Source organism: Poromitra crassiceps, assembly GCF_964638095.1.
Source record: "Poromitra crassiceps genome assembly, chromosome: 6".
NCBI lineage: Eukaryota > Metazoa > Chordata > Actinopteri > Beryciformes > Melamphaidae > Poromitra > Poromitra crassiceps.
This window is the reverse complement of record NC_139627.1, coordinates 62261887-62276773: the sequence shown is the minus strand read 5'-3', so window position 1 is coordinate 62276773 and position 14887 is coordinate 62261887. Positions and strand designations below refer to the sequence as shown.

At 42.2% G+C, this 14887-nt stretch overlaps 1 protein-coding gene across 1 annotated transcript in view; it reads left to right on the top strand.

The window, feature by feature from the left end:
- The window catches only part of dnajc10 (DnaJ (Hsp40) homolog, subfamily C, member 10), a 181438-nt gene that overhangs the window by 34929 nt on the left and 131622 nt on the right, over positions 1-14887 (top strand). The window contains exon 5 of the mRNA XM_083638422.1: positions 1605-1655. Within this exon, the coding sequence (XP_083494548.1) occupies positions 1605-1655 (51 nt within the window). The remainder of the gene's footprint in view (positions 1-1604; positions 1656-14887) is intronic.

The window sequence follows — 14887 nt, the reverse complement described above, 5'->3', positions numbered from 1 at the left end:
ACAGGAGATGTATTAGGCATTGATCCACGTCCCACCGTCAAAAACGCAATTGACGAACATACTCGTCCTTGGCACTCTACGTTACTAAACCAATTGATGAACATACTCGTCCTTGGCACTCAATGAGTTAAGGGCGCCTGTTCAGAGGGAGGGGAACTGGTTGGAATAGCGTGAACCTCCCACGTGCTATGTCCTACCGGTGAAGCTTCCTCTGTCAGGTGAAAAGAAGCGGCTGACTGACTGCCCATGTCTCGGAGGAAGCATGGAGCCAGTCTCAGCTCTCCCCAGATCGGCAGAGGATGGAGTAGCAACCAGGATTGAGAAATCAAATGAGCACTAATGGGGGATAAAATGGGATAAAAAATCGGGGGGAAAAAAAACAAAAAACAGAACACTATTGTCTGCTGCAGTTGTAGCTTTACAAGTAGCGTGTAGCGTGTACACAACCATCGTCTTGACACATTTTATTTCCATCTGTTTATGTGACTTGTCATGCCAGCCAGCTAACTGGCTATTGTAATGTTACAGACACTTAATTGTTTATTGTGGATCCCCATTAGTTTACACCCAAGGTGAGACTACTCTTCCTGGGGTCCAAACACGTAAAATACAAACATAAAAGTCCAAAAGCATTGGAGTAAAAACAACACAACAAAAATAAATGGAAACAAACAAAAAACAAGTGAGTCAAGGCTCACTCAATATTCATGTCAATTAAATATTAACAGTATCAACTCTTCTCATAAACAAAATAAATTTATCGGTCTTCCTGAGTAATTGCACCAGCAAAAACACTTATCCTGACCTTATTTTTACCATACTCACAAGAAACCATCATATTATAATTGAAATACTTGATTACAATATATAATACATAATACATACCGTAATACAAATTCCTTACATGTTGCACAATTAACAAATCAGTAAATCAAAGACAAAAATCTATCTTATTATTCATAACTGCAATTTTTTACTTTTTTTTTAACATACATTTATTCCTTACCATAGTTACACTTGTGGCTGACCTTCCACTGACGAGTGGATAACATGCTTTTTTCAACGGACACCATTGGTTCTGCGCAGTGTTGCGTTCATTACAACAACAACAACAAAATACCATGGCATAAAAATGAACCAAGGCTGTGATAATTTTCTAGCCCGTGGTGATCAATGGTGTCATTGCTTACAATTTTTCCCCAATTCCTGCAGTCCTATTGCTATTTTCTTTTTTGAAAACCCACTGCAAAACCAAGCTTTTCTGGCTGCAATAATCACACAAAAAAGCCTGGTGGAACTGACTGGACAAAGAGAACAGCAGATAAAAACACCTGGTGGAACTGACTGGACAAAGAGAACAGCAGATAAAAACACCTGGTGGAACTGACTGGACAAAGAGAACAGCAGATAAAAACACCTGGTGGAACTGACTGGACAAAGAGAACAGCAGATAAAAACACCTGGTGGAACTGACTGGACAAAGAGAACAGCAGAGGCCCCAGTTGGGGGAAGTGGGCCTGGAAAGTCCTTGACAAGTCTTTGAATTTGAATCTTTAAGCAGTAATGTATATGACCTTTAATTACTGTTTGTCTGTCTGTTCTAGGTATCTATGATGAAGATCTGGAGGTCATCACGCTGGACAGAGGAGAATTTGGTAAGAGTTATTGTCATGACGAAGAGATATCACATCGGTTGTTTAGTTATGTACTTTTAATTAGCCCTGTTTTTGTTTGTTACTTGCCGAGTAAAATCACATACAGTATCTAAAGTTTCAGGCCATGTTCCCACTGCAGTGTGAGCTCGTCCTAAAGCTTGACAGTGAAGTTAGGTTCAATTTTGAACACCATCGGTCATTGCCATGGCAACAACTCGGAAATAAGGCCCAGGTTGATTAATGTGAAGTAGTTAGGTCGAATCACCACCTGACCAGAGAGCGACCATCCTCTCACTCTCCAGTCATATCAGGTCAGGCGGGTTCTACAGAACATCATTGACACCAACAAAGCATCTGCGCCCGATGGTGTTCCGGGCTGTGCACTGAAGGCATGTGCACAGCGTTAGTTTGTGCACATGCCTTGTGTTAGTTTGGTTAGTTTGGTGTTAGTGTTAGTGTTAGTTTGGTTTAGTTAGTTTGGTTTAGGCCACAGTTGAGCCTAGTGTTAGTGTTAGTGTTAGTTTAGTGTTAGTGTTAGTTTGGTTTAGGCCACAGTTCATATCTCGGACATGAGCCACCATATGTTACAATTAGCATTACTTCACTTGGCATCGTTCGTTGTCTAGGGGTTCCTACTACTACACCATTAACTGCAACGTGAAGAAATTAACAATACAGGAAGATTAGGCTGCTTTGACCATTGAAGTAGCTTGCTTACCTAGGCCCTTCGCTCAGGCTGCATCTGGTAGTCACTCTGGATTTTTTTTATCCACCTTATTTTTGGCAGCCATTTTGCCTTACGTTAAGTATGGGTTCTATTTCCGGTGTAACCAATTTAGATAACCCCCCAGCCCCTGACAAAAAAAACGTCTATGAGGATTTTACCCTTTTACAGCAGAGCCATTCTGCTCTACAGCCGTGTCGTTCGGGTGCTGGGATAACGTAATGCATTGTGGGTAGTCGGCTACTAACTGTGGCTAATGTTAGCGGCTAGCTAGCTATGTTACATGGCAGTAAAACGCCACCAAATTGATTTAACTTTTAACCATTTCGAGTAACACACATTTCGAGTTTCCATACGGACCTCCAGCGTTGGTTAGTTGTTTATAACGTGACTATATTTATAACTTTTATAACGGACTCCAGCTTCCGGTTTATAATTCGGGTCTGCAGCCAGAGTATAACAAAGGAAATGGCAAGCGGCAACAATGAGTCACGTTAAACCGGACCTTGTACCCACAATTCTTTTTTACAGTGGGGCATTCAAAAATAAGGTGGATAGAACATACAAACAAGGTAAACAGGCTCAGACACAGGAAAAGAAAGAAAAAAGGAAAATCATCGACATTCATTATTCCAACTTAGTGCTATCAGCCGCACAAGGTACTTATGTTGTTGCAAGAGACAATGCGCATGAAATCCCACTAGGGCTGTCAAACGATTAATTTTCTTAATCGCGATTAATTGTGCGATTAACTATAGTTAATCGCGATTAATCGCATCTTTGTATCGCATGTTTAAAATGCCATTATTTTGCATTGCAAAGCATTTTTTATTTGATATGAATAATTCTTACCAGTGTGTCGTGATTGGGAATCAAATGAATGCAAATAAATGTACTTTGTGATCTTGAATTTTAGATTTATTTTCAATTCAATAGAATAGAATAATGTAGACAGGAGGTCACAAAATGTCTACAAAATGCATCTTGAATACAAAATAAATGCACAATAATTGTAAACACTCCAAAACGCTCCAGAACCGATACTTCCGGCGGCGGCGCTGTGGAGCAGTCGAAACCCAAAATGACACAGCTGAAGAAGGCTGTATCTGAGCTAAACACTTTGGCAATTCCATGTGAATAATGGCTCGGTATTGGAAACTGTGTATTGATAACGTGTATATCGCGTGAAGCCATTGGAGCCGACCTCCCAGTGGTTAGAGGACCCGCGCATCCGAGACTCTGAAGGAAGAATGAGTGATGAATGAGTTAGGGCTGCAACTAACGATTATTTTGATAATCGATTAATCTGTCGATTATTTTCTCGATTAATCGATTAGTTGTTTGGTCTATAAAATGTCAGAAAATGGTAGCAAATGACGCTCAGTGTTTCCCAAAGTCCAAGATGACGCCCTCAAATGTCTTGTTTTGTCCACGACTCAAAGATAATATACGTTTATTGTCATACAGGAGTAAAGAAACCAGAAAATATTCACATTTAAGAAGCTGGAATCAGAGAATTTAGACATTTTCTCTTACAATTTTACTCAAAATGATTAATCGATTATCAAAATAGTTGTCAATTAATTTTCTGTCGATCGACTAATCGATTAATCGATTAATCGTTGCAGCTCTAGAATGAGTCTCGCGCTAGCTAGCTGGTATGCTTAGCTTTTAGGTGATAGCTCAAACTCGATGTACTTCGGTGATATTTTAATTCCGTTTTACACAAGGTGCAAACTACTGCTCTTGACTTGTCCACTGTGCCATTTGGGTGTTATTTAAAGTAAAACGAGCCATTTAGAAGCGCATTGCTGTCTTTAAGTCTTCCATGCCTCCACAGGCAGAAGACAGTAAACGGCTGCGAACGGCTTGACTACAAGTACGGGTGCGACGAAGGGACAAAATAGTGGCATGCGATTAAAAAAAAAATAGCGGCACGCATTAACGCGCGATTAACGCGTTAACGCTGACAGCCCTAGATCCCACTCAAGGAGCCCACGAGATACCACCCCTAACCCTCAGACACTTATCATTCTTAACTCATTCACCGCCAATGACGTCTTTGACGTGTTATCAGAAATAGCCCTCCCCGCCAATGACGTGTTTGACGTGTTTTTGTTTTTATTACTGCAGGGCGTAGTTTAAACACTTCCCCAGCCTGTCACATGGTATCAGGTCCCTAGCATCTAAGACAACACGTGAACAAACCCATACCGCAGCTGTTGTTTTGAAATTGAGCAGGAGGAAAAGCAGAAAACTGGTAACGCTTCCTTGTGCAGACAGGAGAAACGCCATTGAAACGCGCCTCGGCGCGCTGCACGAGCTGGAGTCGCCTTCCTCTGTGCCAGCCGGGAGAAAGTAATCAAGAGATGTGTTTGATCATCGGAGGAATGAGGAAATGATCGATCAGTTTGCGAGGGCGGTGAGGACGTGTTGAATAGCCGAGGGGAAAACGGGAACGATCAGATAGCAGGGACGATATGACAGGGAGACATGGACGAGGACGGGTGCAAAATAAACACACAACAGCAAGGCACAAGGCAGAAGCGGGAGTCAGAGCAGCCCGCTGTCCTTTCTCAAGAGCTATTCAGTTGGTTCATGTAATCGCGTGCCCTCCAGTGTTGCTCCTGGCCAATCCCAGCGCCACAGGGCGTGGTTATTGCTTATCCTATGTGGGGTTAGAAATCTAAAAGGGGGATTGTGTGTGTGTGTGTGTGTGTGTGTGTGTCTGTCTGTCTGTCTGTCTGTCGGTGTGTCTGTCTGTCGGTGTGTCTGTCTGTCTGTCTGTCTGTCTGTCTGTCTGTCTGCACACTCACTCACACCGAGTAAACTGTATTGTTGAATGTAAAAAAAAGCACTTCATGTGTATATATATATATATATATATATATTTTTTTTTTTGTAATTTGTGTCCTAACGAATAATATTTACATGTCTGATGTCAATACAGTTCAAAATAAAAGAATTGAGAGCGAGTTCTGCATGAGATTGTGTGCATAAATACATAAATGCCATTTTCTGCAATTTCTTTTCTCAGAGAGACATTTTGGGGGAAAACAGGGTGTATATAAATGGCTATAAGTAGAGTACAGAACATGCTAAAAGCTCACTTTTTTTTTCCTGGTGAACCCAGAGACGTACATCTTCGTTTTGAGGTATTGCAAATCACTCTGGTGCTAATAGATAATTTACTGTGGGTCTTGAAAGATGACCAACAATTATGAAAATCTTTGGCCTGTGCTAAATATTGGCAGTCCTAAACTGGCGGTGAATGAGTTAACCTCGTCAAAGTATGCAAAAAACGGGTCCCAGACAGTTGAGAACCTTTTGAATGAGTTTGTTCTCAGGGACCTGAGTCTCTCCATCTGTATTACAGAAATCATATCCATCAGCCACACCTGAAAAGAAGGTGAAGAGGAGGACTTCCATTCCTTCAGAATAAGTCTTTTGGCAAGAGTTGTCCCCAGTGTCAGCGATTGTTGCACAGCTGTAGGAAAGTTCAGAGAGGACTCCGAACAGCCGAAGATGGCGAGTTCTGCCTCCGGCTGTAGGGTTATTTTGTATATTTTGCCCAGAATCCGGATAGTGAGGGACAGAACCAAAAAGCATGAGACAATGTGCCCTCTGAGACCCGACACCTATCACATAGTGGTGAAACAGAAGGATAAATCTTGTGCAACCTATGCTTGGTGTAATGAAGACTGTGAGCAGAACAACTTTAAATTGAATCAGCTGGTGTCTGCTGTTGATTGAGCAGAGTTGCACTATAGACAAACTCCTGTCCCATATAATCTCAGATAGATCAACACCGAGTTCCTCCTACCATGCCTCTCTAATCTTCATAGTAGGTGCTCTAATGCGGCCATTAAACAAACACACAAACCTAGAAATAAGATGCTTGGAGTGAGGAGGGCTTAACAAAACATCGAAAAAAGCATGTTCATCTGGGAGGACTTCAAAGCCATGAATCTTGGATCGAACATAATGTCTAATTTGTATGTATCTGTAAAGATGTGTTTCAGGCAACTCAAATTTCCTCTTCAGAAGATCAAAGTATGCAAATTGGCCATCAATGTATAAGTCCCTGATGCTAACAAGCCCCTTTTCACTCCAGGCACGGCAAATTCCGTCTGACCGTGAGAGCAGAACAGAATGATTAAAACAAATTGGTGTGTGAACAGAAACATCTGGTATACTCAAAACACTCCTAACCTGATTCAGAATTCTGACAGAGTTATTTGTAATAAAATGTAGGGGTTGTTCTACCACCCAGGTTTTACGAGTGAGAACGAGGATTCTCACACTATGCCAAGCTGCTTCTCACAGCGAACCCACTGGATAAAAATGTATATCTTTTTTTTATTGACCACTATAAAACCACCCATTACCCCTGAAGGCGTCTTGGCTTTGGCTATGACACGGCCACCCGCTCCGCCCCCGTGACTGGAGTCACGTCTGCACCAATAGCCAACACGTATCACTCACAAGCATCCAGCAACCCTGCTGCTCCGTAAAGAAGGCAGCAAGGCTGGGTGTGTGAGAATCCTCATTCTCACTCCTAAAACCTGGGTTGTAGAACAACCCCTATGTTTTTACGTTTCATGGTCAGCGAGTTCAACTCTAGCCCCAGGAAGGTTGTGACCTGTACCGGGGCGAGGCAACTCTGGAAGACGAGCGCGCGGCAGCCAGAGCGCAGCGCGGCAGCCCATATCCAAAAGGACACGGTGCCAGTTATCAGACAGCATGTTGATGTTGTGCGTAAAAGAGCATGAAAATGGGCTGATCTACGCGTTTACGGCTGCATTCCTTCCACGGCAGTTTCCACAACTCTCTAAGAAAATGGTTAGCCTAGGCTACTACATGATTTATTCATACGCCAATCCAGGCGATCGGTGAATTATATAAACCCAACGGCACTATATAGGCTAATATGTTCGTTAAATTGCGCTGTTTTGCCTTAATTCATAAATATTAATGCCACCAAATAATACATTAGGTCAGGTTGGGAACTAATAGGTACATTTCTAAAAAAAAACAATCAATTTCCCAGGATTCCCGGGAAAGAGGGCTTAATTTCCCGTTTCCTGGTATGTCTCATTTTCGGGAAAAATATTAAACCCTACTTCAGATGAGCGTGGATGAAGTTTTGTATATGCGGCTTGTTCTGTCGTTTGCGAGTAACAATTCCGAATTCTGAAGTTGGTCCAATGATGGTCCCCAGGCGCTGGAAAGAAAAAGCGACCACTGCTCCTGGCCTGCCCCCTGGAGGAAAGGACAAGCCTGGATGGGTCAAATGCAGAGGACATATTTCACCGGCCACCGTCAGCATGAGTGTGTTGTGGCCGCATGCATGTGTTGTAGTGTTCGTGTGACAATAAAGACGGGCTTCCGTCTGAATCGTGAAATCGTGAATAAATGTGAAATGCTATCAATACTGATCAAAGGTGTTTAGAATTTGAACAAAATATTACAATATCAGAAACAAAAACAACAGAACAAAACATATATTGGTGCCTATATGTACAAGTGAGTAGTAGCCTACTTATGTCCATAGGTTGAATTGAGTTAGAAGTGCTCAGTCCTTTTGATTTACCAGGGTGACTGATTTTGCATAAAAGACTTTCTAGTCTATGTTAGAAAAATATATCTTTCGGGTGCGCGGGGACCCCCCGTTCCTACTAGACTACATTGATTTAGTTTTCTCAATATTAACTCATTCTCTGCCAGGGTCATTTCGGTCTGTGTGCTCCCAGTGCCAGGATTTTGAGCATATTTCCTGATCTTCCAGGACCCACAGAATATTCTGTGCTAGGAATAAAATTACACAACATATCTCACAATAAAGCAGAGACTCTCTTCTTACCCCTTGTAAAAAACTGAAACTCTCCCATGTTTCCTTGTTTAGTTACAAGCAGTGGAAGTTAGCTTGTTTTCACTAAAAATGCCCTCCTTTGGACAGAAATATGAGAAAAATAGGTTTTTAGTGAAGGACACCGTTTCAAGCAGAACTCTCTTTTGAGCCTTTTATTTTTTGCCTCAGTGACACATCAGACATATACAGTATTTGTTTTCCCAAATAAATAAATAAAAAATAAAAAATAAGAGAATGTATTTTACAGTTGCCATGTGGATTTTTAGCTTAGCTTGATAAAAGCATAAACAAATGGAACGAACCCTTATGTGGTCACACTCACACACTCTCTCTCTCTCTCTCTCTCTCTCACACACACACACACACACACACACACACACACACACAGGAATAACGAGTGCTGTAACGTTACCTGCTGTCACGTTACCTCTCATAACTAACGTTAGCACAGAAGATCACACAATAGCTACGTTAGTGCTGTAAACTTTGAAATGTTTATGTGACACATGTTTCGCCTTGGTTGCTGGGGACGGGTGTGTGACGCGGTTTGACGCGTTTGACGTATCCATGTGATTCCCCCTCCCTTGAGTGTGAAGGGAGCTCTCCCTTGAGAGGAGAGCTGGCAAGAGGAAACGTGAAGCGAGTCATTCATGCCGGCGGCATAAGTTATAAACAATGCGTGACAATTATACTCGAATGTTGTGTGTGTGATCTAGGGATGTCAATTTTCGGTTAATTTCACTTTCGATTAACCGACGCTAATAATCGATTAACCTATCGGTTAATTCATAATTTTTTAATATAAAAAAAAAAAAAAAAATTTTTTTTTGTCTATTTACTCAATGAGCTCATGCCCAAACAAGGCGTGTCTATTTAGATGCTGAAATGTTAATGCTTTTTGTGTTAGAATTTCTAACACAAAAAGCATTAACAAGCATTAACAAAAAGCATCAACATTTCAACACAAATTCTTTTTGTGTTAGAATTTCTAACACAAAAAGCATTAACATTTCAGCATCTAAATAGACACGCCTTGTTTGGGCATGAGCTCATTGAGTAAATAGACTTTTTTTTTTTTTTTTTTTTTAATATTAACTGATAGACCGACAGCAATAACCGAACAACGACGTTAGCGACGCTTAATCGATTAACGGTTAACCGTTGACATCCCTAGTGTGATCATTTCATCTCAAACGCGATACAAAAAATAGGCTACTTTTTACCATCGTCATCGCTCTCTCCAAGTGGCACTCATTTCTCCTCCTCCGATTCATCTGTGTCAGACGGATCAGAACGCTGTGAAGGGGAGCCTTCGTCGCCATGGCGCTCCGTCGTGGAGCAATAACAAAAACGCTGGCGTCTTCCTCGCCATCATCGCCAGCCGAGAACTCTGGATCGGACTCTGTTTCGACCACAGGCTCCACCCATAAACACTAAACTAGCGGGTTCCTTTTATCAGTTTGACTTGAAACAATGTCACAGGCTGGGAAAGTGTCTGATGTAATGTAAACAGCCAAAACATGAAAGTACGTCCGAGTACGTCTTTGGCACAGAACGCCATTGTTAAAAATACGTCCGGGTACGTCTTTGGCAGAGAATGAGTTAAGAGCTAGTCTATTTCCTGTTACCCATTCCTTAATTCACTTTAGTTCTTTATTTAACACCTCCTCCAGCTCTTCTACTGTGCTTGCTGAAGCATATACTGTGGAATCGTCAGCATACATAACCATGGTGGCAGAATTCAAAACCAGCGGCAAGTCATTTGTGAAAATAGAAAATAAAAGTGGCCCAAGACAGCTTCCTTGCGGCACCCCAATATCCACAGCTCTCATCTCAGAGTAACTACCATTCAAATAAACAGAGCATTTCCTGTTTGTTAGATAACTCTTAATCCATTTCTTTGCAGAATCTTCAAATCCATAACAGCTTAATTTATTCAATAAGAGTGAATGATCCAATATGTCGAAGGCTGCACTAAAGTCTAATAATATAGTACCAATTAAATCTCTCAACCAATCATCTGTCATCTGAGTTAGTGCTGTAGTTGTGGAGTGTCCCTTTTTATATGCATGTTGAAATACAGTGTTTAAATTATTATTACAAAAATACCCTTGGATTTGTTCATATACGATTATTTCCATGATCTTACTCAGAGCTGGTAGTAAGCTTATTGCTCGACTGTTTTTTCCTGAAAATATTTCTTTACTGTCTTTGGGTAATGGAATAATCTTGGCAATTTTCCACTCTGACGGACAACTACATTTGTCAAAACTTAAATTAATAATAAAAGCAATAGGCAGAGCAACCAAATCTGCTACAGGTTTAAGTAGCTTTACATCCAGGTTACCAATACCGGACGGTGTTTCTTTTGCTGCTCGCAGGAGTTTCTCCACTGTATCTCCAGTAATGTCCTCAAATTGAAAGCTACACAATTTATCATTCATTATGATAAATTAATTAAAAATTAATATGAATTTATTAATTTACTTGAAATGCAATCTTTCTCTTTTCTGTTATCCATACCGTCCTGCAGTTTCTGGATTTTGTCATTAAAGAAATAACTTAAATAGTTAGCCATTTCTACTGGTTTAGTGAGAATATTATTTCAATCGGCTTCCAAAAAAGATGGAGTTGGTCTACTTCTTCTTCCCATTAGTTCATTTAGGATATTCCATATTTTCTTACTGTCCATTCTCGCATCTATTATTCTATCTTGATAGTATTTCTCCCCCCCCCCAATTTTGTTACATTGTTCCTCAACTTCCTATAGACATTCCATTGTGACACATCAGCCGATTTGATTGCTTCTGCCTTTGCTTTATTTCTCTGCTCCATATGCTCTTTAAGTTCTTGGTCTAACCATAGAGCCCTTACATTTCTCACAGTTTGTTTTTTTACAGGTGCATGTCTGTCTATAAGTGGTCCTAACAAGTCATTAAAAGCTTGCAATGCCAAATCAGGCTCTTCCTGGCTTAGAACTGTTGACCAGTTAATATTTTTTACATGGTCTATGACTTCAGGTCGGATTTTTTCCCAAATAAAAACCATTCTACACAAGTCTAAAGCACACAGAAGCCATTAAAAAGTTTATTCTGAAGGATAGTGTACTGGTCACTACACTACCACCTCCTCTGGACGATCGGGGCGTCTGTTCCGGACGGAAGGGAACTGGTGGGAATAGTGTGATCCTCCCATGTACTACGCCCTGCCAGTGAAGCTCCCCGCTGTCAGGTGAAAAGAAGCAGCTGGCAACTGCGCATATGTCAGAGGAAGCATGGTGCTAGTCTACGGCTCTCCCCAGATCGGCAGAGGGGGTGGAGCAGCAACTGGGGCAGCATGGGGAAAAATTGGCCAAGTACAATTGGGGAGGAAATGGAGGAAAAATCTGAAAAAACAAAAAAGGTTTATTTTTAAATCTGACATTGGAACGGAGTTAGCTACTGTATTAATGATCTTTGCTTCACTTAAATTCGAATTTTCGTAGTCGATTACGTTGAAGAATCAGGACAGCCCTAGTGGTTAGCTTGTCTATAGCGCTGTGTTGTGGCTTATAGTGGGTCTTACCCTGCCCGTCCCATTCACTTCAATAGAACTGACCCTAAAGACTGGCTTTAATATAAAATTAAAACGCTGTTACATGAGTTATCCTTCTTTTTTAGCATCCTTGTGGTGCAGACACAATCAAAAGGGGGGAGTTTATCCAACTGTTCTTAGAACCAAGTTCCTTGGGTCCAAAAACACCTAATGTGTCTGTCTTTCAGAGGCAGCTGATAGACAAGTAGTAATGTGTGTGTGTATGTTTGCGTCTGTGTGTGTTTGCGTGCGTGTGTGTGTGTGTGTGTGTGTGTGTGTGTGTTTGCATGCGTGTGTGTGTGCCAAGGCTCTGGCCAAATTCTGCTCTATTTCTGCAATAATTGGCAGTCGCCACATTTGGAGGAGGCGCTGTTTCCTTTATCCATAGATTCAGACTAGATACATCTGTCACTATAAGATTTCCCATTGATTGTGCATCTATTAAACACGATTTCTTTTTTTTAAACACGATTTCAGACGGAAGCCCGTCTTTATTGTCACACGAACACACTACAACACATGCATGCGGCCACAACACACACTCATGCTGACGGTGGCCGGTGAAATATGTCCTCTGCATTTGACCCATCCAGGTTTGTCCTTTCCTCCGGGGGGCAGGCCAGGAGCAGTGGTCGCTTTTTCTTTCCAGGGCCCGGGGACCATCATTGGACCAACTTCAGATGTTGTCGTCACTGGTCGGATGACGATCTTCTGCATGTTTTTAGTGGGGGGTTATGTACGGAGGAACCCCCTGGGGAGTACGGGGAGAACATGCAAACTCCACACAGAAAGGCCCTTTCGACGGTTGCACCAACTGGTCTTAACTATGCCTGGTCGTAACTCCTACGTCGGTCTTAGTTAAGACCATGGACTTACGCCTGTTGCACCAACACGGCTTACGTCTGGTCTTAACTATGCTGGTCGTAGCAATGTGCGTCCATGTGAATTGCCAGGGAATGCACCCTGATTGGATGATGTTGCAAAAAATGTGCCTCGCGACCTGCTTGGAGCACTGTGCCACTACGCTCTCTCAGCCACTACTGTAAAACACCCTCCCTCCTCTCACCCTCCCTCGCTCCGGGGGAAAAATGGCGGCGATTGAGCCAGAAAGACAGTCTGAATGAAATTGAATGTAACGTTCCCAATTCTATGTATTAACTTCTAAAAAACTAACGGCAACATTTTGGAAGGCTAAGCCACACAACTACCGTAAATTCCGGACTATAAGCCGCGGCTTTTCCCCCGTTTTTTGGCCCCTGCGGCTTATATAACGGTGCGGCTTATCTATGGATTTTTTCAGCAAACGGCCACTCGGTGACCTCCAAAATCGATGGATTTTACAGGTTACACAGCTTCATCTGCACATTTTATGTGCATTGCTTTGCTGCTTGTTTTTTCGATTATTTTTTTGTAAAGCACCTTGAATTGCCTTTGTGTATGAAAGGTGCTATATAAATAAAATTTGACTTGACTTGACTTGACATCATTTGGCGGAAATCAACCGGTTACTCCTACCGGTTCAAAGTTCATTACAGTAGCAGACCGGAATCACAACAACAGCAGCAGCAGCAGCAAAGGGTCGTGCACTAACTCTCACTCACCATGGAGAAGAAACGCAGAAATGCACACGATGCAGCTTTCAAGTTGAAGGCAGTCAATCTCGCATTAAAAGACGGAAATCGAGCAGCAGCACGTAACCTTGGCATCAACGAGTCAATGGTGAGACGTTGGAAGGGGCAGCAGGAAGAACTGTCTCAATGCAAAAAGACAAAAAAATCCTTCAGAGGTAATAAAAGCAGATGGCCCGAACTTGAAGATTCCCTTGAAGATTGGGTGTTGACACAGAGAGCAGACGGCCGAGGTGTGTCCACCGTTCAGATCCGACTGAAGGCCAAAACAGTCGCCACCGAAATGAAAATTGAACATTTCAGAGGTGGGCCATCTTGGTGCTTCCGATTCATGAGACGAAAGGGACTGTCCGTCAGGGCGAGGACGACTGTGTGCCAGCAACTCCCTCCCGACTACCAGGAGAAAATCACAAACTTCGGCGAATTCACACAAAGGAAGATCACGGAATATTATAGGAGTGTGAAAACATCCACAATCACCAACGGGTTCCGAAAGGCTGGACTGCTGCGGGATGAAGAGGATGACGCCGCCACAGCTGGCGCTGAGGGCCGTCAGAGGCTTCAGAGGCTGTTCGATGCCGACACCGACAGTGACGAAGAGGAGTTCGTTGGTTTTGAGAGTGACAACGAAGGAGAGAGGAGAGTGGTTGACGAAGCCACCCTGAACCTGTTCGTTTCCGACACTGAAGATGAGGACTTTGGTGGTTTCAGTACGCAGGAAGAAGAGGAAGACGAGGATTAGTGACTTGACTTCTCTGGTTACAGCCGTTTGCTGCACCTTCACCTAAAAGATGAAGACAAGGATTAATGACTTTTCTGGTAGGCTCAGTACTGTTGACTGATTGTTTTATTATTGTTTTACAGTTATTTTGTTTACAGCCGTGACTGCACCTTATCCTTTTGAGGATTGTTTTATTATTGTTTTACAGTTATTTTGTTTACAGCCGTGTACTGCACCTTGTTGTGTGTGATATAGCCTATTGTTGTGTGATTTTGTCTGGGGATTACCAGTAACCTGTTTCCCGTAGTTTTGTTGAAATGTTAATAAATGGGAGCTTCCCCAAACAGCCATCTCTTTCCCGACAATCCCCTCTGTGCACGAACCCTTACATATGGTAATTAAACATTAAAACACAATAAAAAAAATAATAAAAAAAATAAATAAAAAACATTAAAACACCCGCGGCTTATAGTCCGGTGCGGCTTATATATGTAACAAACTGGCAATTTTGCTGCTGCGGCTTATACTCCGGTGCGCCTTTATAGTGCGGAAATTACGGTAGTTAGTTATAATCTAACGTCGTGCTTTCAAAGACGGCGAACTGGCGGTGTTACGATGATGACGGTCAAAAAGGTCTCCGCGGAGATCTCTGTTACAGGCAGGCTCTACGCCTCCTCCTAACCAGGCGTAGGAGTTACGCCTGGTCGTAGTGAA